Raw genomic sequence first — 27,997 nt, 5'->3', positions numbered from 1 at the left:
TTTATATTTTTATTCTAAACTCAGTATGCATATCTACAGATGCAATTAAATTATCTCCTAAGAAGTATTCTTCCCGAGGTGTAAATATACATTGAAATACTACTCATAAATCTGGACTTGAGTCAACAAGATTTATTTTACACTTGCAACAACAGAGCAACGCCACCTAGCACCCAGCGCGACGCTTTCTCGCGGCTGCGCAGATTGAACGTCCAAACGTATGTGGGGCCTCGCATCCTCGTCTTGTACAAGGGACACTCGAACATGTTCCTGGCGTCGGCCTTGTCCTGAGTTATCGCTTTTAAATAGACGACAGGCAGGGAGGGATACAATTCTTTGAGTTTAGATTCTGCCACAGATCCCGTCATAACATCCCAGCGGCCACCCTCCATGAAAAGTCCGTGCACGTTGGCACCTTCGCGAGGAGCAGCGCTGAAAAACAGGATAACACGAACAGTTGAAGACATAGAGATACTAAGTAGTTAGCATTTTTTATTATTTGATAAAAGAGTCTCGAATTCCCCATATGTTCTACAAAACGAGGGGCAAAGTGAGAAAAAATGGAGCGTCACTTAAACACAGTGATTCGCTTTTCCTATCCAAAACCTTTTCGGACAGGACGCTATCTGAAAGGGTCCAAAACTGGTGGAAATATCCAAAAGTGGGAAATGGGGCAACTTAACGCTCCATCTCTATATCTCCTTTTTGGACATTTTAAGACACCTTTGGACACTGACCATTTATTCTGTGGTCTTTTGACCGGCATCCCGTCCAATGTGGTTTTTGTCAAGCGAAACTCTGTAAAGACATCCCACCGAACTAAAAAAATCACTCTAACACAATTTTTTTAATGGCATTAAAAAAACTCGATTTTTTCCGCTTCCTTGCTTTAAATATATTCCGAGACCATTTTGCATCTTTTTTATAATGGAATTTAAATAAGTAGAATGCATTACGTGAATTCCTCCCTGGTTTTCTTCGTCACTTCGCACTGAAGACACATCTTATCCAAAGGCAGCTCCTGCTTTCTTGCGGTGCTTTGCATAATAGCGGTGAGAAAGGATTGCGGGTTGAAGAATCCTCCCAGCCAAACGGCCGGCGGTAAGAAGAAATCGATCGCCCATGTTTCCAATTCACGCGCCCGCAGGATGAGATCTGCATACCACGAGCCCAGCCCGAAGGTGGACGGATATGCCAATTTTGTCCAAGAGGCAGGCACCTGATCCAGAAATAATGAGTTGCCTAAATCTTCCATGTCCAAAGTTATTGTCAGTTCGCCCTGAAAATTATAAATAAACATTTTGCTTCATATACCAAGTAATACCTCAGTATGTGTTAGTTTTGAGAACTTACAACGGAGGTCTCCCAACGTATGGTCGCAGATTTTGACCAAATTAGTGTCAATCGAAATAAATTTAATTAATATGAAGTTTGCAAAAAGGCACTATGCACAGATTTGGTGGAGATACTTATTTGCATGCAAATTAGACAAATCGCCCTTTATAAGTGAATAATGTTGCCCTTTCCAAATTTACTTAGCGTTTGCTTCTCTGCAGATTCAAACATGTCTTCAAAACCTACGCATTTGGAGATAGTTCCTTTCAAAAATGATATAGGTATTAACTAAATTTGTGATCGATTTACAATAATTTGTTCAAAGTCTGTAAACAAACTTTGGGAGACTCCATCGTTGCTTAAACACAAATTAATTTCAACCTTTAATCCGAGATCTAATTCTTTCAAGGAGCGACGAAGCTCAATAATCAGCGTGTTCATGCGTTCACATTCCTGCAAGGCGACAATAACGTAGGGCGTCTTCTCTTCCGCGCGACCGACAACTTCAGACATGACGAAAGGATCGGGACACTTGTCCAGAATGTCGTCCAGAATTTGCTTCGTCTAGTCGCCAAAAATATTCAAATAAATATGAACATAATTCTCAATAATAAATTTAAATTTAAACTCATACTTTCTCCTCTTTCGTGACCGATTGACTCCCCGCCGCCCCCGCGTCACGAGGCTGCAGTTCGAAAATAGTTTTAAACAATTTCTCCGAAGTTGCCGTTAACACGCCAAACTCTGCGTTGGGGTGGAGTCCGTACAAAATTGGGGATTCTGGCGGAAGTACGTCATCCATGTAGGAGTGGTAGCCTTGATAATCCGTGCTGGGCGGGGCTGCGAAGCCGGGGGCGTAATTGATCTCTCCGTCAAGCTAATGTTTTTAAAAAATATAATGAAACATTCGGATTTTGTTTGTGATTTTAATTTGGTGCCGCACCAATTCCTGGACCATATACTCTTCCAAATAGGTTCGGCAAAGTTTCCTGTCCCAGTCGTCCGTTATGTGGCCGCCGTACATGATCTCGCCGAAAAGATAGCGTAAATCCTCCCATGGAACTTTCTGATTTGCTTCCAAGTAGTTGTAAAGAACGTTGACGGAAATGGTCAAATCGCCCGTGTTAAAGGGGTAGATACGATTCCAACCTTGGGTGCCAAACTTTCTTCGTTCCGCGACCACCGCGCTAAGTATTGTGGAAAAAGTCGAACTTGTGTGCCAAATATGTGAGAAATTTTTTTACAAGTTTTACAGAAAAAAACTTACTGGAAGTAGCACAAACTGAATAAAATTGCTTTAAACTCCAACTCCTTGGAGCAGGATTCGAGCTGATCTTGTGAGAAATTGTCTAACGCCTTGTGTAAATTTGCCAGCATTCCGCTTGGGGGTTCGTTTGTAATTTTGATGGATGATTCCAATATTCCCTGAAATGGATGTGATTTACATAAATTTGGTGTCAAAATGATCTGAAGAATAACAAACCTGCGGAATGATATGCGACTCTGGCGTGGATGCTGGTTCTGCGCTGAGAAAGACGCGATATTTTTTGTGGGAACGTTCCCAATTTTGTTCCAATTTTTTCTCAAGTTTTGCCAGCCATCGTGCTACGAGGTGAATGTTCTGTAAAATGACCCAGTGTCCTTTCTCTCCCGCGATTTCTAACGCATTTTCGGCCACGATTTCTTGGCCCTGGCCTAACGATACGTTATGAAAGTTGCCCTTGTCCATGGTATAGCCCAATTTTTTTCCTAACGCTTCCACATCCTGGAAAGGTAAATAGTGGGTAAATAATTTGAATAAATCCGTTGATTGAAAGACAAACCTTGAGAGGGTCTACGCCGGGCGAGAGAATAAAGAAGACCGGAGTTGTGTTTGAAGTTTCCTCGAACGATTTCGCAAAATCGATTCGTCTCGACCTCACAAACTTGGGGCCAAGCGATTCTTCGATAAATACGGTCATGGCGTAGGTCTAAGAACATAATTATCGGTCGTAACATTTTATAAATAGTACCTTAAAATAGGCGGTAGATTTAAATTACCATTCGATCAGGTCGCAACGCTCGCATTATGCAAAGTCTTTGAACGCCTTGTTTGTTCTTCCAGTCCTGTGGGAGCTTCTCTTTTTCGGGATATTCAGACTCGACGATTTTCTTCCAACGTTTAGCAGATCCTTCGATATCGCGATCAAGGTTTCTGAAAATTCAAAACGCATTATTATCACTAAAATGTATAACTTGAGACTCTGTGACGTCAAACCGGTTAAATGTATGTATTGTGGTGAACTATTAAATATGAGGAAATACTTATCTGCTTACTTATACTCATCAAAATTCGACAAACTCTTAACCGCTCCCCAACTCGTATTACTCAGAAACTCCAACGGACTCGTAACATTCGGCATGATGGGGAAACGCAACAGAAAATCCAAATCCTTCGCCTGAATCGCTCCCCTCTGCAGCTGAATGGCAAACGCCATCTGTGTCGTAAAGATCAATTTGTCACACTCAAACAGCCCGCGCGCCGTGTACACCCACACCGAATGTGTGATAGAGTCGATCAAATTGTCAATCCTTTTCGCCACGTCGCCCGCCTGTGGCGCGGTTTTGATCGCATTTTGAAAAACGGTGGAAAACGCCTTCAAGGAAAATTGGTAAATCTTATTAATTTTGTTAAGATCGTTCAAAATGAAGTAAAGGAGCGACGCCCTGCACGCTGCGGGACGGTAGAGTTCTCTCGCCGCGTCAATCTTGCGCGACGTGACGACCGCTTCTTTCGCCTTGACTTCCACCTCCTGCGCCGTTCTTTTCGTCGTCTCCAAATTTTCGACGAGCGCCGTATCATCCAAAAAGTTACCCTGGGCAGATTGCAACCTTGTCAGCAAATCGTCTTCCAGCTGTTTCAGCAAGATTTTAAACTCGTTCTGCTGTTTGGTCAGGTCGGACTTTTGCGCTTCGAGATCGGGCCTCTCGACCTTTACGACTTCGGCAAGCAGCTGGTCCTCCAAGCCGTCTCGGGTCACGGTAAAGTTTATCAGGGTCGTTTGCGCCTGCATTTCCGGTTTGTAGTGCGGATTAGCCAGCTTGGTTTGAAGGATGAGCCTAAAAGATGGATTGTAATCGATCTCTTTATCCCCAATTTTTATAGCGGTTCCTTTCTTGATAAGGTTTCTGGCGAGAAGTGGCTCCAGCACGGGGTCCACGTTTTCCATAATGTTTTCTATCAGGATGGTGATCCCTTTCGTGATGGCGTCTTCGATTATGTCCAAGTAGCCTTTTTGCCCGAGACGGATAACCTTCAAATTTCCCGCTTCCATGCTTTTAATCCATTTGATGCCTTGTAGTTGAGGATCAATCATGAGCGGCCAGCGCTGCGAGTTTATTAGGATGGACGCATTTTCGGAGGACATCCGATCGCTGGGGAGACCAAAATTGTTCCATTGAGCGATCTCAGCGTCGTCGGTGAGGATGTTCAGCGGATCGACGGAGGCGGACATGGGGATGGGGGGTTCCAACCGACGTAAGTATGGGATCCACGTGTTGTCAAGTAAATCGACGCGGTATTGTTTGGTGAAACAGCCAAGATAAGATACGAACGCGGTGACGAGGAGCATATCGCCGGGAATGGTGATTGTGCTGGATCGATAGTTTTGCGCGTTTTGAACCCAGCGCGATTTTTCGGCGGCTAACCCGCCGACGAGGCGGTTGGCGAGATCGATGGTTAACGCGGTTTTGTCCGCTTCAGCTTGACATTTCTGTTTCGCTTCGATGGCTACGTCGTACTCTTCGGTGAGAATGTTGAGTTTGTCTTCTAACTCGGTGATTCGGTTTTTGAGGTAGTTGAGACGATCAAGGGCTTTGTTTAGGATGTCGGTCGCTTCTTGTAGAGCGCGACGTTTCGGGGCTAGAAGAAAGTTACCCATATTTCACAAGTGTGTGTATTGATAAATTAATACTTTTGAATTTCCCGCTTTTACTTACCTACTTCTTGGAACACGTCGTTAAATAGAAGTACATTCACAACGTAAGAGCAGAGACCAGCAGCTGCAAAAATTGCAATCATGGAATAATTTATATTCGATATTTGTAGACTTTAAAAGTATTTTTTGTCAGAATCGTAACATTTTTGGGGAATCATAACTATTGTGTAAAATTGTGTATGTATGTATGTACCTGCAAATGATTTAGACTTTATATTTTCCGGGTCAAACCCAGGCGCTTCTGTGTACGGTTTCATGGCTTCAACCTAAAAAACGTTTAAAATCATGAATATCTTAAATATAAAGGGTGGTTGAAAGATGAAGAAATCACATAGAGAAATTTTTGCAGCTATTTTTCAACAATTTCAAACAAAAAGATATAAAAATGTTTTCAAATTGCAATGAAAATCTGTTAATTTTAAATTAATGGTGTCCACGATTGCTTGACAAATACTAAATATTAGAATTTTGTGAGCTTTTTTTGGAAATAATTGAGAAATTTCTGCGAAAATTTCTCCACGTGAAGTCTTCTTTGAATCACCCTGTACATACAACATATATTTTTCAAATATTTTTTTTGTCATACAATTGCCGTAGTTATCTTTTCCTTTTCTAAATTCATCAATCCATCCAAAAACTTTGCAATATCTCCCATCATTGACTGCTTTGCATTTTTCCAGGATTTATCCTTGGGAATTTTCCCAGTCCGCGTAGCTTCCCATAAAATGTACACGGCTGAAATTACGTTCACCTAGATAAATACAAATATATTCAGTAATGATTATGTATTTATCTATTACACTTGTAGAAAGTTAACTTTAACTCTACTCTATAAAAGATTTAAAGTAGATAGTTCAACTGACCACGTCTGGCGGAGGGGTGGTAAAGGTCTTCAACTCTGTCAAATTAGCTTTGTTCAAAGTATTCAAAGCGGCGTAGGCAGCTTGTAGGGCGGGTCTGCCAAAGTGAAATTATTGGCAAAATAAAAAAAAAACCCAAAACATGAACTCCGATCTTTATGTAAAAATAGTGATAGTTCACGCAGGCCTAGGTAACATTGTAAAACCATCAATTCTGTAAATTTTCAAACTTTCTTACACATTTCTAAGGGAAATTGGTAAATTTGCAAGTTTGCAAATTTTTTCAAACTTACTCAGAACATGGGCGTCTTTTTATCTTAGAAAAGTTTGTAAATTATTTTACGAAATTTATAGAGTTTATATACAAGTTACTAACGACTGCATGACTTGCATCGAGGATAGATTTATAAATCAATAACTCACTCTGCCTTCTCCAACTCGATTCTGCAGACTTCCTTAATCTTTGAGACTTCAGTGGCCGTGACGGCGACTTTTTTCTCCTCCTTCGCCGCATTTTCTTTCTCACTGGAAACGGTTGCAGTTTCTGCACCAACGACTTGAATTAAATGATCGGCTTTCTCATTCTTCTCTTTGAGGACGACTTCCTGCACGGCGAGGACTTTCTTTAAGCCTTCGACCTGCTGAGCGCAGGATTCCAACTTGGTTAACCCGCTCTCGAGACGCTCCGCCTTGGCGAAGGCTTCCTTGTTTTTGCTCGTTACGAGCTTTCCGTACAAGTCGATTTGTTCCAGGAAAGATTTCGGAGTCGTGTAATTGTAGCGTTTCTCATTGGCCAGGTAGGTTTTGGACGTTTCGGTAACGGAGGAGTGGACGTACGCCATGAAGGAGGCGATCGGATCGAGCAGATCGTGCGGAAGGACTTGGATGTCTTTCACAAATCGTTGTGAGACTGACATCAAGGCTTCTTCGGGCCAACCTGTGGGTTATACATTGGAATTATAATGGCGTGATTTCAAAATTTCATATTGCCAATTTTTCGTAAAGTCAAAGTGAGAGAAGTGGGGAAAAATGAGAGAGCGACGACTGGAAAAATGTGGAACTAGGGCTTCCAAAACCGTTTTTTTAGATTTTGTAAAACGGGTTTTCGATTTAACTGAAAACTATTTTTAAGTTTTCCCTAAAAGCCGGTTTTCGATTTGTTTTATAATAAATATTGTTTTAGAGCTACTATTTACCATTTCTTGATTTTCATTTAAGAAGTATTCTATGCTGAAACATTTTTTTTTAAATTTAACGTCTAATTTTTTTTAGATTTCAAATTTTTCAGAATTTACAAGAATTTACAAAATTGTATTTTAAAATACGGCTCCAAAATCATCCGGTTTTGGATCCCCTATGTGCAAAACCCAAAGATAAAAACTAACAAATTTCTCATTTTTCCCACTTCGTTATTATCTACCACTTATAAATAACACTTCAAAAACCCACCTTGAAACCAAATAATGGACGTGCAGTTGACAACGGCAGGAAACTTTCGTGACCGTGTTCGGAGCGTGCTTCCAACCGGTGAGAAGCACAGGACGCACTTTAGCACTTTGCGGACTCGTTCGATAAAAAATTTCCAGCAATTTTCTCTCGTATCTTCCAGTCCGACAGTTTTCACTTCTGTCCTCATGCTGGAAATGACGTTTTCTACTTCATCATCCGGCAGAAGGTCGGGAATTTCCCCGGAGGCCAGCATGTCATTAATGACGACGAGGAATTCTTCTTCTGCGACTTGAGCATCCGTCATCAAAAACATATTCCCCATGTTCTTCTGACCCGCTTTGATGTATAAGTTGGCAAGGTCGTTTTTCAAATCTTGAACGCAGTATCCTTGCAAGGTCAAAAAGTATACAAGTATTAGACGGATCAAGAAGTTTTGGTGAAATCTCTTAATTTGTCATGCCATTTTTGTTAAAATAATAATTTCGCAAAACATATTGTTTCCCCTACATAGTTTTGAATTCAAATTATTGAAAACAAACCTTAAGCAATGTAAAGGTAGACGTATGTAAGCTTATGAAAATTTGCAATGAGCTTTTCGTCCGTTCACGTCACTCATTTGGCAAACCACGCAAATGTTTTTTAACTATGCATGATGTTTTAGCTTGGCTGAGGGCAGTATTATTTTTCTAGGTTAGGACACAAGATTTCGCACACTGAATGGGGGAGGGGGCGATCTATGGATTAATTCGATGCTAATACAGGTTGTGCCCAGTTTATATAATTGAATTTTTTTAACTAAAAAATCCGAACTTGGAGAAATCGCAAAATTTACGCTCTGTATAGGCATAAATTTTGAAAAATTAGCCTAACTGACACAACCTATATGTATCAGCAATCAGCATCACATTAATCCCCAAGCAACCCAAAAACCTTGGTGAGTCGAAAATTGCCTACCTTTTCGTAGAGCAACCTGAAACACTTCCAACCCTGAGAGGAAGGCTGCAAGCCGACTCAAGCTTTGTTTTCCTGAATTGATATTATAATTATTTACATTTAAATAACTCACACATCTACTTAACATAATTTTCCTACCGCTCCCCCCGACCCCGACGAGTAGCGCGTTTCCTCTTGGAGATTCAAGGATCCTGCTGATTTTGCAAATATAGTTGACCGCGTCGTCAAAAAGGACGAGGTTCATGATGGAGTTGAACTCATTGTACGATTTCAGCGCGTCTATGAGCAGTCTTTGGAGGAGATTGTAGTCCGTAACTGGCATATATTTTGGATCGCCCATCCCTTGCGCGAAATGACAGTAAATCAATGGCTTCACAAGAACACTGGTTTCCTCAATATCCTAGAAAAATATGTACATTATTCACATTTTTAATTTGACAATGCATCTCGTAGTATAATTAATTTGTTAAAAACCATTCTTCATGCAAAAAATGCATGCATACATAAGCGTCACAATTAATTTTACTTTGGTTAATAGATATGCAATACACTAAATACATAAGTATTTCGTAAATATTTACACTCTTAAAAATCCAGTATTAAAAAATAGTACCAACTAGTACCAAGCGGTATTTTTATATGATTCTACCAAAGTAAAATTGATAAGTGATACCGTGTATATAAATATGTATTAATACCTCGGTATTAAAGTTTTACCATATTTATTAGTAGCAAGTTTTTACGGAGGGGTATAATTTAAGTACCAAGCGGTAGCTACTTTAATACCGAGAAATTAAAGCGTTATTATTTATACTAGATTCCTAACAGTGTATGTATGCTGGATAGTTAGTACAATGAGGCTGTATCATGCGTGGCACAATCCTCCTTCATCAGCAGTGATCATGATTTGCGCGAAGTTCAAATTTGTTACGGCTCGATATCTCTTTTTACTAATGGACCAGTCACAAACTTAAATTTCGCGCAAATCATATTTTTCTTATTTTGCTAAGAAATTGTAGCCTACATATCTACTATTTTCAGCAGACATATTTACATGCATTACAAAGAATTCATGCAAACAGCTCGATAAAATGTGATCAGGCAAGTAAAGAGAGAGTAAAAATGGTGATTGTTTTCACTAACTCGCTACAAATGTAAGTAAACACTCTTTAAATTAGCATAGATACCCACGGATATGCGAAGACTTTTTTAAATCTGTCATCGTCCTAGGAAGATGCAGTAGGACATGGAATTAATTAATTAACATGACAACAATTGACATGCTGCATTAAATATGGAAGGGTTCCATAAAATTATTTATGCTAGTCACCTCATTTGCATACATATTTTGACGCCTTCGCGAGAGACAAAGAGTTTATTCAACATATGGAAAGCCCGTAAACGGGCACAGTGAGATTTATGCAAATGAAGTGACACGCACAAGTAATTCCACTGTATGTACATAAATATGTATTGTAATACCTTGGAATAGGTGACCTTACCTCAAAAGACTTTTTGACATTGTCGCTGATCATTTTACCAAATGTGGTGATGTCCTTGTCGTCCACTAGTTTGTCCCCGTACACACGACTCGCCTCGTGCAGCCAGAGACGCACCAAATCCAAAGGGTTCTGAAGGCAATCGGAAGTACTGAAAAGAACGCCCTGGAAAAAGTAAGGAAAGAAAGTTTTGTTTAGAATGTTATAAACCGGAAAATATTTGGATGAAGTTAGTTTAGGAGTTCCAAGGAACGGGAATAGTTCGAAAATCTTATCCCACTGAAATAGCATCCCTTAGAAAACCTAATCTTACTAATTGAGGAATATCTAGATAAGTAAATATGCAAATTACTTGAAAAATATTGCTCAAGTCTCTCAGGTTGAAGACGTAATGGAATTTTATCGCGGTCGGCAAAAAGGTTGACGCTACTTTGCTATGTAGCGCAAGCGCTGCATTAACCACGTTTGCACAAATTTTGATCACGTTTTGTGGAAATTTATGATTTTGAGAGGCCAGGTGCTGCTGCAGGATGGTTTTGTAGATGAAATGTACTGCCTCCTGTCCTGGGAAGGATAACGAGAAGACGGCAAAATGTCTCTGCAATCTGGGGTTGATCTGTGAAAGAGAGAAATTAAAAAATTCGATTAATACATACGTAATTATGTTGTAAAATTTTATGTAAATTTATAAATCTATTGTGAGTACAACTTACTGTGAAACTACCCGCGGTGGGATTCATGCAACTGACATATCCCACATTGTGAATATCCTTGAGGGAAAGTTTGACCCGATCGTACCAATGGCCGTAGTCCAAGTGTTGTCGAATTAGAGTGTGGGGTTGCACAGTGCCATATGCGTCAACCTTGAAAAATGTGCAAGTTTAATGTGTATGTAATTACTTAAGTGTTGCTAAAATTAGGGAATTAGCTGTGTTTTTTCACTAACAACCCGAGTATAGATCACTGTATCGAATTCTTCAGTAGATAATCGACAAGTTTGATGCATATTGTGTTCTAAATATTTTTTTTAATAATCCTGCCGAGAATTTTTGTGAGATTAATTCTGCAGAACGGTACACACCAAGGCGGTGAACAATTATTGTAGTTATGGAGAGAAGTATACCAGGTGTTGACAGGTGACATTATTTTTTCGAAAAATTGAAATTTTTAAGAGTTTGGGAAACTCTGATTTTTAGGTGGTTGCGATGCGTTGGTAGGTCACTGGAAATGGTAACAAAGGTGTGCGGATCTTTGCCCCCCATTAAAACCTACCCATGAAATGCTACCCATTATATGCTACCCGTGATGATCTGCTATCCATGAAATGCTACCCATTAAATGGGTAGCATTTCATGGATAGCAGATCATCACGGGTAGCATATAATGGGTAGCATTTCATGGGTAGGTTTTAATGGGGGGCAAAGATCCGCAAATCGGTAACAAATATGAAACTCTGAGAGGAAATGTTCTGAATAAATATGAAATATCTCCCAAATTTTCAGTTTTTCAGGAATTTCACAGCCAATTCTTATTTTTCAAATTTTTTAAAGTCCACCTCGATTGAACATTCATCACAGAACTGATGACCGAAGTTGAAAAAAATGGTGTGGGTGGACCGTTGCTAAGTTGGAAGATCGAAATGACCCCCTAAAGATCAAATCCGGGTCAAGTGCCCACAACACACTGAATGGGGTGTCAATCAATCAGTCTAGATCATACGATCAATTTGATATATTATAGAATTTTGTGACATAAGAATTGGCTGTGAAATTCCTGAAAAACTGAAAATTTGGGAGATATTTCATATTTACTCAGAATATTTCCTCTCAGAGTTTCATATTTGTTACCATTTCCAGTGACCTACCAACGCATCGCAACCACCTAAAAATCAGAGTTTCCCAAACTCTTAAAAATTTCAATTTTTCGAAAAAATAATGTCACCTGTCAGCACCTGGTATACTTCTCTCCATAACTACAATAATTGTTCACCGCCTTGGGTACACACATATGTGCATAATTCTTCGCGCATAGTTTTCTGCACAAGAATTTCTGCTGAAAATGTGCCAAATTTGTACATGCATGCCAAATTTCTGCAGGAAATGCTTCTAAATTTTTACTCGGGCTGTTCTCGCAGTAAATATTGGTGGGAATTTTTTTCTCCTTAAATCCTTACCATGGGCATATTCATATCATCAATGAAATAAATAAGTTTCTTGTTTCCCGGTGGACCATAATTTCTGCCTGCTTTCTTCTCCAACGGTTTCTCCATGACTCGTTGAAGCATTTCGGATGTCGTGTAGAAATTGAAGGGAACATTGCAAATTACATAGGAATCTGACAGGGCGGCAAGTTTGTCATTGATTAGGACAGTTTTTCCAGTACCAGCCCCACCCACGAGCATCACTGCGTGACCACGAGCCATCAACATGTCCAGGAAATATTTGACACGTGTAGTCTCAGCGGTATGCACCAAAGCCGCCTGCAAATTTCCGTGGAGAAAGTTTTTATGTGGTAGTACAAAAATTTAATGTACAAATATGCAGAAAGGCCGTACCTGCAAGGGTAGGTCAGGATCCAACTCAAACTTTGGGACAAGATCGGTCCAAGGCAAAAACTTTTTGGTTTCGATATCTATATAAATTAATTTTTATTTGATGCATTCTGAAATATGTGTATTTTTAATTTTAATTTTGTTTTAAATTTTAGCTTCCCATACATATTTACGAACTTTATTTAAAATTCGGAGTAAAATCGATTTTGCACAGAATAGATGACCGGTTTACTAAAATTCCCCAAAATCGGTATAAACGAAAATTAGTTTGAATACCTAATCGCTAAAATCGAAATAATCGAAAACCAGTTTTTTCAAAATCTTCCGATTTTGTATGCCCTAACACGAAAATTAATTTTTTTCTATTATTAATACATAATTGTCTACGTACCATTCATATGTCATATTCCAAAGAAGTACATATTAAAAAAATAGAACTCACCAATGTAAAAGTCAAACACATTTCCACCAGAGGGAAATTTGACGAATTTGAACTCGTTTTGAAACCACTTGGAAAAGTCGACACGATGATCCAAAAGTTGATCTTGATAAGTTGCCGATCCGAAGGCCCAGATTGTGCAGAAGACAAAGTAGACTTCGTACCACTCTTTGGGACAATCCGTGGGACACGTGTCTGGCGTGATGGTGCAGTCCAACAGATTGCAGAGCAGTTCAATATGCGTGATTTCAGAAATTGGGGTAATTTTCTTGAATCTGGTTTTGTTCATTTCTACAACCGTGGGAACGTATTTGTCAAACAAAATGGTCAAGTTCGCCTTTTCTGCGGGACTGTCACGTTTTTCGATCCAACTGGCGACATATCTGCACAAATTGGTTCAAAATTAAGCAAATTTCTCTCTGGGTGGATTTTGCTATAAGGTTACACCACTCAGAAAAAATATTTACATCACCAAAAAAAATTTGAATCTTTGCTATTAAATTTTGCTCTTGCGTTCAGTTACAATATTATGTAAAGTTGATAAATTTCAAATATCTTGTCACGATTGGAACTAGTAACGAATGCGTACAAGGAGGAATAGATTATGCAAATTTATTTACGGTTGCCAGCCTAAATCCTGCGGGTTGAGGTACAAAATTCCAGCTCTTGATACAGTCGCGGGCGTTGCGACTCTCAACGTCCAGATTTCGAAGACGAGACGCATCATTTTTGTCATCGCTGTAAATTTTGTAAAATGTTTATTACATGTTTGCTGTCTCGATTTATCTACTTATAATGAATGACTTACCAATTCGTTCATTACTGGCCAATGTGAGCACTTTATTGTCATCCATTACTAAAAAAAGTACACATAGATAATTAAGTAAATTACTAAGGGACAATTAAAAACAATTACTTATGTAATTACCCGTATTCAAACTCTCAATCCACATGGGGTCAATGTCACCATCTAAGATGATCCACTTGGGCCCATCACCCGTAAGATTCGCTTGATCCCGCATGATCACGGAAAAGATGCCTTTAAGATGTCATTATTGGTGAATTATTTAGTCTGGCTTGTTGCACGAGGTCTCAAAATATTGCAAAATGTTTGAAACAGTACCATCCTTCCATTCTCTGGTTGCAGGGTTAATGATGCCAAAGAGCTCGTCATTCGTGACAGCTTTTGGATTCAAATCTGTGTACATGGGACGATGCTTCATGATTTGATGGGCACGATAAAGTGTCTTCCACACCTGGAAAAATAGTACAATAGGATCATCATTTTAGAATGAGTTCACGGTATTAAATAAATATTTTTATGCAGTCGTTGTAACTTGTAAAAAATTCGCAAATTTTCTAAATTAATTTTACAAATATGTAAAAAGACGCCCTTGATCTGAATATGATGTAAAATTACAAAAATTTCCCTCAAAATCTTCGTAAAACTTTGTAAGTTTACATGTTACATTTTAAGGATTTCACAGTATTACCAAGCATTGCGTAAAAGGGACTCGTTCGGGGACGTATATATTATTTATGTATGTATATATGTACTTGCCTGACTTTTCCCTGTCCCCGCATTTCCAATGATAAAAACTGAATGTCGCACGTCAATCAACTCTTGGAGCTGGACAACTTTCAGGATGTAATTATCTTCCGGCTGCAGTTTAAGTTGGAGCGTGGCCACCCGAATATTCTTCTCAAACTCGAGATCTCTTTTACGAGGAATATCCAGAGCTGGGAATAAATCTCCGATGAGACCCATAAATACGGGGATGTCGTCGGCAACGATTTTTGGGACGTTGAAATCTCTCAGCGCTCTCATGAGTACTTGATCCTCGGGACGATCAGGGTCACTTCGCTGCGAGTAAAATTTTCTAAAATATGAAAAACTGAAGTATTTTTTTCAAATCAGCGACCCACCTTCAAAGATCCCGCCACCACAAGGACAGATTTGATGGCGCGTAGCCCCCAATCGTAATGGTCTTGTTTAGAGAGCAACTCCTTGCACAGGGTGTACAGCGTGATAAATTTACGAGAAAGTACGCGCGCACTTTGAAAACCTTCGGCGACCAGCATGATTTCAGAAATGAGTTCAAAATCCGGTACCACCATGGCGCATGGTCTGAACAGAGCTTTCAAGTTTTCGGGGAGTTCTGTAAATGCACATTTTTAGAAATGTTTCACATTTTTCCAAATTTCTTTGTTAAAATGGATAACCAAAGCCGTTGCCTCACCTGAACGTCCAGCGTAACCTGGATTCATCGTGATGAAAAGTCCGACGGTTGAAATTAATCGAATTTCTTCACCCATGAAGACAAAACGGGTTTTTCTATCTCGAATTGCGTCCTGCACAGAACGATGCATAAAAAATTCAATTAAAAATTTCTGTATGAATTTTTGAGTGCTAAACAGGCAGGTTAATAAAATTCAAATTTGTTGCAAAAATCGGTAGAGCAACTCAAAAAATAGTAGAAAACTCGGCAATAGGCAGCATCATATTGTAGGAAAAAAATGTCAAAAATTCGTACATATTCTAGGGCAACCTCTGTACATATTTATTTACCTGGATAGATTTGACTTGCACCGCTACGACGGACAAGACTTCTACAGAAATCCTGTTAAACTCATCGAAACAACCCCACGCTCCGGTTTGTGCTAATCCCTTATAAATATTTCCGATCGACCGATAGTCCATTTGTTCCGAACAGTTGAAGACGTAGACCATCATGCCTAACGCTCGCCCGAGATCTTTCGTCGTCTCAGTTTTCCCAGTTCCTGCAGGGCCTGGTCAGACATGAATTGTTTTATCCAGGATAAAATACTTTATAGAAAATTGCATCTTTCTCATGATACCTGCCGGCCCTCCACCCATGATTAAGTGAAGAGATTGCGTCAACGTGATGTAACATCTGTCCGTCAAAGGAGTAATTACGAGACGTGGGGTATTTCCGAGATATTCGTACCAGTATTTGAACTGGGCGTCGCAGATGTTTGCTAAATTCGCAAGTAATAAGTAATAATTATTATTGGTTTTGCATTGTGGTGAATTGTGCGTTATCCCATTTGCATAAATTTCACCATGCCCATTTGCGGAGATACAGCATATTGAATAAACTCTGTCTCTCGCTTATGTGTCAAAATATGAAAATGAGACTACTACTGTTCATGTGAAAAAGTGTGGCCTTCGCCGAGCCAAATTTCTCTAAAAGGTTACCTGGCAGCTATCGTAATTTTAGGGAATATCGTAGCAACGTTTGAATTTTGACACTGAAATAAATTTTTGTAATTGATAAAATAAGAAAAATAGAAAAATTCCGCCAGGTAATCTTTCAGAATTTCTAGGGCCACACTTTTTTCAGATGAACAGTAGCATGAAAATCCACTTTGCATACACGTGCCACTCAACTTTTTAGAAATAATTGTCTCTTGTAAAAATACGAACTATAATTCTACGCACTCACAGAAACAATCACCCTCCGCAGTATCCCAGCGATGTCGCAATTGACTCTGCCATGGAAAGGCTTGAGCCGTCTCGATTTTCAGAGCGATCAATTTTAGCACAACGTCTCGTGAATGGACATCAATTGTGCAAATGGTCATAATCTTTTGACGCTCTTGGAACGTTAGTTGGCCGATCAAAAGTCCGATTAAGGTGTTTAGTTGGTTCACTTGTTTTCTGTGGTAGTCTTTCAACGCGTTCTCGTAGCCTTCTTCAAGCTTCCCGAGAGCAGCATTGACCTCGGTGGTCCACCAGATCTGCGTGCCGCAAAGGGCAGTTTGGGCAGGAAAGTCCTGATAATGGGAAATATATACATTTTTAAATTTGCATGTGTTTGGAACAAATCGCTTTTCTTTCACATTTTGGCACCCTATATCATAGCTATTGTTTGTAATTTAAACGAGATAGAACCGACTTATTATGAGAGACTGCACAAAAGACAAAATTGTATAACCATCATCCCATGTTTTATTGGGGGTATTCATTACGAATTCGCATATTCTCCTCGGGACATAATTTTGCAAAAAAATTGCGAACTAACTACTAGCCTTGGAGATGCGTAAGTTCTTAAATTAATTTTTAAGCCAATTTTTTTGCAAACTTGGGAATTTTTTGCTAACGATGCGAGCTCGTAATGAATTTCTCCATAGTTTCGGATAAGCAAAATATTTATGAAAAAATGGCAATTTTTTGCATCAAAATCGGAATTTAAAGCCACAAAAAATCAAGGAAACAGTAATACAGTATTAGTGTCCTTGCGCATGCATACCTGGATCCAAATGTCCCTAGGTTTGCCTTCATAGTCGGCGACCGCTTCGGAGAAACAGTTCCGAACCGTGGCCCTCATTGCTTCCTCCAGTCGACACAGCCACACTTCAACAGCACCAGTACAGTCACACGGACTATTAAACTGGACTACTTCCCCATCCTTTGCCCTCATTCCGATCGCATTCGTGGGCACCTCCTTCTTGACGCCGTCCCCCTTTTTGAAATCCAAGTTGGCCATCGCATCAAATAGTTTGGCGAGATGTCGCGCAACCTGCTCGGGTTCGTTCCCGTTTGACAAAATGTCCAAGAGATCGACCGATGAGACAAAGTAGAAGCGGGGAAATGCCAATCGCTTCGTTTCCAAGTAGTCGGCAAGCGCCTTTTCGCAAAGGGCTAGTTCTTTCTGCAAAACTTCTAAGTCTGGCAGGATTCCGGGTTGGTTTGTGGCTTGCACGACGTTTTTGGTAGAGTACAATTTGGTAAGTGTATTCTGTGAAGGGAAGCAATTTATTAGTAAATTCAAGACATTTTTGCTAGCTTGGGAGGGAAAGAACCTTGAAATCTCGATCAATTTTATCAAATCGGGCAGCATCTACGGGTAGACTTTTCCGGATGTCTTCCGAAGCAATAAAAATGGATTCCAAGTGTGACCATGTACGCTGAACTTCTCCCAACACGGCGAGAACCTTGTGGAGAGATAATATATTTAAGCATGAAAGGATTTGGTACAATTTCATGACTGGATTTCTCTACCTGATCGGCCATGAAGAGACGATTCTGCCAAAACTCGACCTCTTCATGGAAAAATCCAATGAATTTCGACCTGGAGAAAAATGATGTTTGACAAAAATTATGGAGCAATTTAAATACGTAAAATGCAGATTCAAAATTCGGCATTACCGCTCAGCGAACAAATTTACATACTTATCCTTAGAAATATCTGTATTGACTTACATGGCAATATTCTGCAATTGGACTTGATTGTCTTCAAGAATTTCAATAAGTTCTTCGGACGCTTTGATTAGTTGAGTTTGCGTTCGAGAATGCAGTTCAAACTCGTACTCCTGAGCAGACCTGCGTCATAATTATTAGACGTGGTCAGCAAACAAGTCTGACTTCAAAATAACTAATAAAAAATCACCAAGTTCCATCTAAATCTTTTAGCGTCTTCTCCATCGAATTTTCCTTGACTGCTTTATCCACCACGTTTTTGACTTCCTCTTCAAAATTGTGAAGATTTAGGGCCAAAAGATCAGCCAGTGTGGTGGATTCGTCCACGGAGAATTTTAACTAGACAGGGTTTCCAAATGCGTTATATTTAAATTTCTTGATAATGATTTCATTATCAAGTTAGTGAATTAATTTCAGTAAATTTTGTTCAAGCAGAAATTTGAAATGGACTTCAGACTTACGATTAGCATTTTGTACAATCGTGGCCAAATCTTACGTTTTGAATAAAAAATCAAAATAAATACATAAATACATTTTAATTAGAACGACGTGTGTTTCTTACAAATTTACGAAATTTACCTTCGTTGCACGCATAAGTTCTTCCCAGTGGCGTTCTCGGATGGCTTGATTTTGCAACTCAGCCACCGATTTTAGAGATGAGATCATGTTTCTGATTACGCCCTCGAGCAAGAAAAATATCTCCCAAGCTTTCACATCCTTGTCCATTATTTTCACTTCCTTCGACATTCGTTTGCACTAAGGAAACCGGAAATTAAGAAGATTGAAAAATACAAATTTGGCATTCTATGTAGGTGTCTCAAATTATGTATTGGCAGACGCCGAGTGATACACCATAAAGGGTTCATGGATTCGTTACGAGTTAACAACTTTCGCAAAAAAATTGAAATTTTGGTTTGAAAATTTATTTGCGAACTTGCAATTTTGTTGTCAAAAATACAAATGTACGTTGCGATGCGATGCGAACATGTGAAATCGTAATGAATCCCGTCAATATTGCATAAATTGGGGGTATAAATTTGCATTAAACACATATAAATAAATAGTCCCTGGTACTAATTTGTTGTAAGGGTTCTGAGATATTCGTAATTTTTAGAGCAACGTGATTACCTCCAAGTCCATACTTTCAACATTTATGTTGAGCCATTTGGTAGTTTTCCACTCCTCAATTAACGACGCCACGATGTTCGTGTAGTCCCAAATGTTTTTTGCGAGGCGGACTTCCTTTTCGCATTGTCGTAACGATTTCGGTTCTGAAAGATTGGCATAATTAATTTTCGACCTATTTACTGGTGTATAATCCTCATGCTAATTTTGGTTCATATTTACCAGGAACGTGCACCTCAAATAGTTCCGCAGCCGAACAAATGTCTGCATATTCCGCGTTGAAAGTAGCAATATCTGTGTGGGCGTTGTCAAGTTCTTTGTATGGGAACTGACACATTTTACTAAAAGAGATAAAGAATCCTACATTTAGCACAGCCCATATTTTATAAGGAAATTTTGATGGCATACTCGAAAAACGTTAGAACCCTGAAAACATCTCGATACGCGTGTTGCTTCAAGTCAAAGTCGGCAATTCGTTTCCGGATGGAAGAAACTTCTTGTGCTTGGAGGGGTGCGACTTGGTGTTTGATTTTAATCGCTAATTTTTTCAAGTTTATCCACTTTTGGGGTAATTCTGGGCAAGAGTTATGTACAATCAGTACTACTAATTTTGCATAATAATTTTTTCTGCGCAAACCTTCTAATTGGACGAAGACTGCTTCTGGTAGTTCGTAATCGTACATTTTGAGGAGTTCGATATACTTTTTGATGGGTTCGAACATCGTGTCTGTCGTGGCTTGTCGGTCCTTCACCTGTTGGAGCCAGGTCATTACGGAAATTAGTTTCCTAAGGTCGCCTTCACGCAAGGGTTGAGTGAGACCGCTGTCCGCCTCGGTGATAAACTGCTCGAGACCGGACAACCTGTGGACATAAAATTTGACATAACAATAGGGAGGAATTAATATTTCCTGAGTAGAAATCAATCACAAAATTTCACTGTAATCGATAAAAGTTCGATCAATATTACGTTCTGCATATTTTTTTTACGTAATCCTGCCGTTATTTTTTTGAGATTTTATTCCGTGTGTTCATAATTCTACTCTGCACAGTTTTATGCACAATTCGCTCTGCATAAAGTTTTTTTGCAGAAAATTTGGATAATTTCTGCAGGAAAGCCGCTTAATTTTTTCACTCGTAGTTGAATTAAGTTACTTAAATTGCGGCATATGCGAAACAAATTAATCTAAGAAATGCTATTTTGCATTTTGGCAGGAATTGTACCAAACTGGTACAAGTTTTCGTCGCCACAATTTCTGGCATACGGGATTTCAATATCACGATAATTTATGCCTTCAAAATTCTGCCATTCGATTTCATTTATTTAAGTACCAATAATTTTTATAATTTATGTATTCAAATAGTTTACGCAAAATTTAGTGTGAAATGTGCTTACCCTCCAATAACACTGTCAATCATGTACTGCTTGAACATCAAGCTCCATATTTTGCAAGTGTTAAGGAGCGATTGCCTGAAAGGGCGGATATCCAGTCGGAACCACTTATCAAAGATATGCTCCCTGGGGAGATTCTCAACTTCGATGTATAGATTTTCAAACTTGTCAATCTAGCGGAGAAATTGATTAAAGAAAATTAATTAATTAATGATTGACTTATTTTTAATTAAAGCCGGCCTTAATTAAATATTGATCAGTTTCATTATTACTCACAACTTGTTTAAATTGCTCCAGAGTTGGGGCGGAGAATTCTTGAGGTTCTTCCTCCCCCGAATTTTTGACCTCCATTTCCTCCGCTGTGAGCTGATGACCATATCTGAGAAACTGGTTGAGATACTCGAGCCTGTCGTCTTCCCAGAGATAAGTGTACGGCTCAAACTTTATAGTGTATTCGGTCGCTTGATTCATTACGGCTTGAACTCGGTTCTCAATTTCTGATCGCATTTCGGAAATTTCTGGACAATTTTCTACGTCGGTCTACATGCATAAAGATCAGCGTATAAAAAATTTGTGGTACTTACTACATAATGAGGCAATTTACACAGTCCATGGTAACATTTTAAAATTCGTAAATTCTGTAAGCTTTTACAAATTTTTGCATATATTTCTAACGAAGATTGGCTTGCAAATTATTGTAAGCTTACTCAGATCAATGGCATCGTCTTATTTTGAAAACGTTTGTAAAGTTATTTTGCATAAGGTTTGCACAGTTTACACAGTCACAGGTTTCACAAGTTATCAATGACTGCGTGAGTGGTACAATCATTTACGGAATAAAAAATGGCGTGAGAAAATTGCGAAAATTTTAGCATGACGATAAACGAGAAGGTTAATGAGAATAATTAGAAATTAGTTAAATTTTTGACAGGTGACGCGCATTTTTTATATGCGCCAATTTTTGGCAATTGGTTTTAGTAAAATTGTGGAAAATATGAGACTTAACTTGTCTATTGTGATAAAGTTTGTAACTCACAAAATAATCAGAGTCCTCTCCAGGACGTACTCGTTTGACCAGAGTTCCCTGATGGCTAATGTCTGCCAGGATATCTTCCACCAAGTTGAGAAAGCTGCCCGGATCGGAAAAGTCGAGAGCAGGTGTGAAGATGACCTTGTTTTCGGTCAACTCCATCGTCACTTCGAAAAGTGGGGAAGGGGTCAAATTTCCGTCGGTGTGGTCCACAAGATAGCCAAACCTAATAATGGTAGATAAATTAGCATAAACATACAGTCGTACAGCTAATTAGCATAAACAACGTTTGCAAACATACGAGACTGCAACAGTCTTGATAAGTCCATCCAACACGATGCTCTCCAAGAATTGGAGATAAGTATCCCAAGTTTTTTGTTGGTCGGGAGTGTTTTCCTTCATCAAGTGGTTCTTGTTTCGTTCCACTATTTCTGTAACTTTCACCGTCATTTCTTCAATTCCCTTGTACTGCTTCAGTTTTCTGGCGTGTGCGTGTTCATCCATGTTCAAGAGGGCTTCACGTTTGCCATCTTTCCGTTCAAAGAGTGGATTGCCCAACCAGGTTTGGACCATCTTCTTGATAATGTTCACGTTATCTTGTGATTTTCCAAGTCTGTCTTCAACATCGGTGACGGGATCGTTTAAAGAAGTGATGTAGGACCAAATCCCTGTATCAAGTGGAATGAATTTTGGGATATAAATTTACACTCAAAATGTAATTTAATTAAGGAAATAGTCATGATAGCGGAGCAAAATAATAAGTAATACGGAGAATGCGAATTACGGTACGTACGCTAATTTTTCACGCAGGAGCTAAACTTATCGTTAGCGTGAGGTTAACATGAGGTCAACAAAATTTATGCACGAATTAACGTTAAACTATAAAAAAATACGCGTAACCTAACGAATTAATAATCTCGGAAATATCTCCACAAAATATTTAACCACCCTCCTAACTCTTCAATTCTAATAATCCCACTCCCATATATGTATAATTATCTACTTTAATTTAAATTTAATTTAGTGCCTCACACTTAGGAGCTCTTCGGCGTACATAAGGACTTTAAGGTGCTACAGTTTTCTTAGCCTTTGGAGATAAACAACTTACCAGGATCAGACCACGTAATCTTGTTGATACCAGTTTGAAGTTTAGAATCAATTTCTTTCACTTTGCAGTGAAGCAATTCTCGTTCCTGAGCATTGGAATTGTTGATTATTTGGTTGTACGAATAAGCTATCCGGTCCAGAAATAGTAAATTTTTCCTGTATACGGGTTGCTCATCAAGTAGTTTTCGAGCCAGGGAAGGGATGTCCATAAATCCGGCACACTCCATATATTTGACTTCCTTTATCGTACTGTACAGCTATATGCAGTAAGGGTAACATAGATTAGTGAAAACTGTACGTATTACTTAATTGCAAATCTGCGAGGTTGCTTGCCAAAAAAATAGTTCGACAATTCACGCAGCCCTTCGTAACATTGTGAGATCCGTGAATTCTGTAAACTTACTACCTTTTACAAAATTTTAAAAATATTTCTGAGGAAAATTAGGTTACAAATTTTTGCAGTCATTTAATGACTGCGCGAATTGCCTCAGTGTACATCTAGTCCGCTCATGATTTATATCGAGCCATATCACGTCAACCTTCGTAAGTTGGTAGCCGCGTAAACTTATGATTCATAAGTTATGAAGATCATCTTACGAACGAAAAACAGGCCTTTTGTCTACGTACATAAGTTCTGTAAGTTGATAAGCAAAAATTACCTTCGAGATGTTCGTTAGATTCGTTAAAAGTTCGTAAGTTTCCTACCTTTACGAAGACTGACGTGAAATGCTTAATTGCATACTTCCCACAGTTCCCACTATTTAGTTTCACGGGAAATTAGGAAATAAGAAGATATGCAAATAGGGCTGCAGTTATGCAAAACGCATGCAAAATTACCTCGCTGTTGAAATTGACTACGAGTGATTTGTCGTCTGGATCTCGACTAAAGATCATTTGCTTGACCCATCCTGCTCCCTTTTCTTCCACGCTCTTCTTCCAATCTTCAAAAGTCTCCGTTTGAAACGTGCCCAGCGCTTGGTCCAGCTCTTCATATGATTTGTTCAACTTGCTCACAACTTCTTTATCCGCAATTTGCAAATCAAGTGAGCGGAACTGTTCAATATTCTCGTCACAACGATCCCGCATTTCTCTAGCCCAATGAATCGAGGCGGAATACGGGGGCAGGACTGGGTTGGCCAAGAGTCGTTGATTAACTTGAAAAGGTGTTATTGTCCGATGAAATTGTTCCTGTGTAGAAGGGGAAGATATTTTAGATTAAATATGTACATAAATAATGGGGGAATTAGGGAATTTTCGCTATTTACATATGTATGTATATTCTAAAAAATTATGTTCATAATTACTTACATCTTGGTTCTTAATAATGAGATAATTCACGCGGTGATTGGTAGCTTGTAAAATCCATAATTTTTGCAAAATAATTTTGCAAAGTTTTGTAAAATATGTAGAAGACGCATTAGATCTTAATTTTCAAAAATTTCTAAGCTAATTTTCCTAAGAAATATTTATAAAATTGTGTAAAAGTTTGCAAGTTTACAGAATTTGGAAGTTTTACAATTTTACCAAGGCCGGCGTGAATTGGTTCAAAGCTTTATAGAATTTGCGATGATTCAAAGTTACAACCCTGGTAACATTTTTCTAATTTTTCCCGTTTCGATGGAAAATAAATATGAAAGTTTTCTTGTTGAAATGCGAGGTTTACGAAATTCATGTAAATTCACGTCTTCATAATTAACACAAGCTTGCACTGGAGTTATTCTTGTTTTAATCTGCGTTTTTGTCTCTATTACCTTAATTTGTTCCAGATCTTTACTAATCATGGCCACATATTGGGGGTACTTGGGCTCAATATCTTCCTTGATGAGCGGTCTCTCGACCAGCGTTCCTAGCGCGAGGATCAACTTGTAGACAGACTCTGGCGTGTGACAGTCGTCAAATGCATGCATGAAGATGGCCGACAGTTGTTGGTCAATGTCCAGAACGTTCTCTTGGAACAGTTTTTCATCCGCGAGGAAGCTGTCGTCCTCCGGATCGGAGCAGTCGTACTGAAGGCCGCCAAACCTTTGGTAAAACTCCATGAATTTTTTATACACTTGGTTAATCCGTGCGCTCAGGAATTTGCCCTTGTTTCCGCCAATGTCGATTCGTTCTAATTTGTAAAATTCGACAGAAGTGTCGAAAAATACCTGGAAAATTGTGGAAAAATATATATAGTGTACATACTCAGAACAAAGTCGTATTTTGCATCAAAAACTGATTTAAACAGCAAATTTGTAAAGTTCTAACAATTTAGGGATTCGCAAATCCTGCAAATTTAAGTATTTCTAAAAAACACGTGCATATTTTGTTTTGGTTCTATTTCTATTCTGTAACTTCTCTTGATGATGTGGATGAGTTTGCGAAACAGAAACATGTAATTCGCTGGGTAAATTTGCAAAAAATAATCCTATGCTTTTCCAGGAAAAGTTGGCGAAATCTCAATAATTGTGGGTCAATTTCGGGAATCATGTTGCTATGATCAATTTGCGAGATATGCGAGATATGCGAAGGTTGACGTGAGTACGCTCATCGATAATTTTAAAAGTCAACGGTTAAGAGAAATTGATGTTTTAACTTACCAACAGATTTTTCATCCTATTCAAAAACTTGTCAAAACGTTTGAAAACCAAGTGGGGAAGAAAGTCCCAACTTTTAGCCTCTTCTTCCGTCCTAAAGTAGGCAGGAAGTTCGCGTTTGTGGGCGTCATACAATTCCCGGAAATGTTGGAGAACATTCACCACAGCCGTGCATTTGACGAGGCCTTCTTCCGGTTCCATCTGGAAAACAGCGCTGCCGCCCAAGTGAGATCGTGCCATTTCGATAAGCAAGTTGCAAATTTCTTGAAGGAGGACGATAATTCTCGCGGGAGAGCAGTAGTACTTCGAGTGGCCCCAGATAAGACAGACGCAATGCATCATGGGCCCAAGGTGTTTAAGGACTTCGTCGAAACTGGAATTTTGCACGTTTTCCAAGTGTTTCCGGAGCGGTTTCAAGTGGACCAGGATGTCTTGCGCTTCTCCAAGTGCGGCCACCACGTTGCGGAACATTGACTTGAAACAGGGCCAATAAGTGGAGCCAGTCTGTTCTAGGATGTTGGCAATTTTTCGGACTTTTTCTTCCTTCAATTGGTCGTAGATGCATTGGAGGTCATCGACACCTAAGGATAAATTGTCTAAAAATTGCTTTCGACCTAGATTTACAGTCTTAAAAATAGTGTTACCCTTTAATTGCAATCTCAGTTATATATATATTCCTTACTTTAGTTTGATAAAGGGTAAAGTATTTAGTATGGCTTTAGTATGGCTTTAGTATAGAATTCAGAGTGCATTTACGTTTCAAAGGGATCAACATTATTTTTAAGAGTGTAATCGTGCAGGAATTTCGACTTACGCTCCTCCCAAAACAATAACTCAGCAAAAGGCGTGGGATTATTGCCAGTTGCGAGTGGTTTTGATGAATCCTGCTTCAGTACATCGTTAATTTGTTGACTCCATTTTATCACGATTGTCTCGATATTGGTTTTCAGGGTTTGATCGACATCCCCTGGACCACTGAAATTAATTTAGTTAGAAATCATTACCCTCTGCTCGTGAGCATCATGAAAATTTGTGTCAAAGTCTGATATATATACATTTATAATTTGGATAAAAAATATAAATTTAAGTGGTGAAAATTGCAACAGTCGATTTTAATCAGCATCGAATTTATGTAGCTGTGTTTTCCGAAAGTATTAGAATCTCAGTCCGAATGCAAAATTAAGTAACTGTAGTTAAATATCTAGCAATGTATCTATGGATTACTAAAAAATATACATATCGATTTTACTTACCCCTCAGCCAATTTGCGATCATTTTCATCAATCTCGTCCAGACTGAGGGGCATCGGAAGCAGCGTCTTTCCCTTCAGCTGACCCTGGATGGTGTACAACACTCCGCAAATCTCTTGCGTGTGGTGTTTCACATCTGCAACGACAGCCTCGGGCCACTTGGGCTGGTTGACTTCCGCCCTTATCAGGGGCCCTATGACCTGCAATGATTCAGAGCAGGTTTGAAATATGTGTTGGAAATTTTCATATGGTGGAGTAAAAAATCTGTTTTTTATATTATCTGAATCGATATCGGAGGACAATGCTATATTTTTCAGCTTTCGAATTCGTACAAATTTTCCTCAGCATTGTCGACAACCAGAATACAAATACTTGTTAATTTGTACTAATTTTGTGTTAAATGGATACACGAGGGAAATTTAAAATATTTTGCTTAATTGTTTTCTGACAGCATATATCCATATTAGCATGATGACACTTCCGAGTAAATATGTATATCGTAAGCCGATGAGTATCGACGAGAAAGCAAAACAATACATAAATCTTCTGAGAATCGTGTCGTGGGGGTTAACAAGTACCGGTAATTCCACATTTGCATAACTTTTTGATAGTTATTTAACTTTTCACTCCCATAAATACATACATTTTCAATGAAGGCCCCGAGATTTTCCAAAGGCTGATGAGACAAATCTCCATAAATCAAGTTCCTTTTAAAGCTCAGATCATCTTTGACAAGGGGAATTACACCGACGTCTTTCTTGACGAAGTAGCACGTCTTGTTCTTTCCTGTGGTCGGGTAAGCGTCTGAGGCGACAAGTTGCCCTGCCATATTTAGGTGGATGACGAGCAACTGAAAATTAGCAAATTAATTTTTAGCAATTACGGCGGATGATATGCAAACCTATTTAAAATTTGCAAAATTAACTAATTAGAAATTTTTTAGCAATTTATGCAGTTGGATGACTAGCAACTGAAAATGTGCATTAATTATTTTGCGATTTTTAGCAATCTATTTTTTAGCTTACCGGAAATTCTGCTATATCAAAAAAATCATTCATCACATTCCTATATTCTTCCGTCATCACAAACTTTAGCCACTTGTCCATTTTAATTTTCAACGACCTGGTTAAATATTCGCAAATAAAATCTAGCCGTGGATCTGCCCCAGACTCGTAGACCCCTGCAGCATTGTCCTTATTAGCACCACCACCCCCACCAGCCTTCGCCATTG

The 27,997-nt window shown here is 38.9% G+C and overlaps 1 protein-coding gene across 1 annotated transcript; it reads right to left on the bottom strand.

Moving 5' to 3' along the window:
• On the bottom strand, positions 1–27,995 carry LOC110842404 (dynein beta chain, ciliary). The gene is given in 56 exon segments (XM_035846496.1): positions 1–432; positions 957–1,279; positions 1,717–1,899; positions 1,970–2,212; positions 2,279–2,522; positions 2,603–2,760; positions 2,819–3,100; positions 3,159–3,305; positions 3,376–3,529; positions 3,652–5,236; positions 5,314–5,376; positions 5,506–5,578; positions 5,899–6,063; positions 6,176–6,269; positions 6,596–7,109; positions 7,622–8,008; positions 8,576–8,647; positions 8,714–8,975; positions 10,078–10,239; positions 10,427–10,690; positions 10,788–10,937; positions 12,248–12,553; positions 12,629–12,705; positions 13,068–13,447; positions 13,685–13,802; positions 13,873–13,920; positions 13,993–14,103; positions 14,188–14,320; positions 14,626–14,928; positions 14,991–15,223; positions 15,305–15,416; positions 15,634–15,854; positions 15,924–16,064; positions 16,532–16,862; positions 17,339–17,827; positions 17,892–18,023; positions 18,091–18,160; positions 18,292–18,411; positions 18,479–18,627; positions 18,835–19,044; positions 19,417–19,559; positions 19,636–19,754; positions 19,822–19,987; positions 20,051–20,274; positions 20,807–20,976; positions 21,080–21,343; positions 21,870–22,059; positions 22,135–22,501; positions 22,942–23,197; positions 23,778–24,128; positions 24,692–25,087; positions 25,520–26,097; positions 26,331–26,491; positions 26,770–26,966; positions 27,410–27,616; positions 27,792–27,995. Coding segments are annotated over 56 exon segments (13,497 nt in total). The 3' UTR covers positions 1–137.
• Positions 27,996–27,997: the final 2 nt, after the last annotated feature.

The sequence above is a fragment of the Folsomia candida genome, unplaced genomic scaffold, assembly GCF_002217175.1.
Source record: "Folsomia candida strain VU population unplaced genomic scaffold, ASM221717v1 Fcan01_Sc001, whole genome shotgun sequence".
Taxonomy (NCBI): domain Eukaryota; kingdom Metazoa; phylum Arthropoda; class Collembola; order Entomobryomorpha; family Isotomidae; genus Folsomia; species Folsomia candida.
This window is presented reverse-complemented; position numbering and strand designations above follow the sequence as displayed.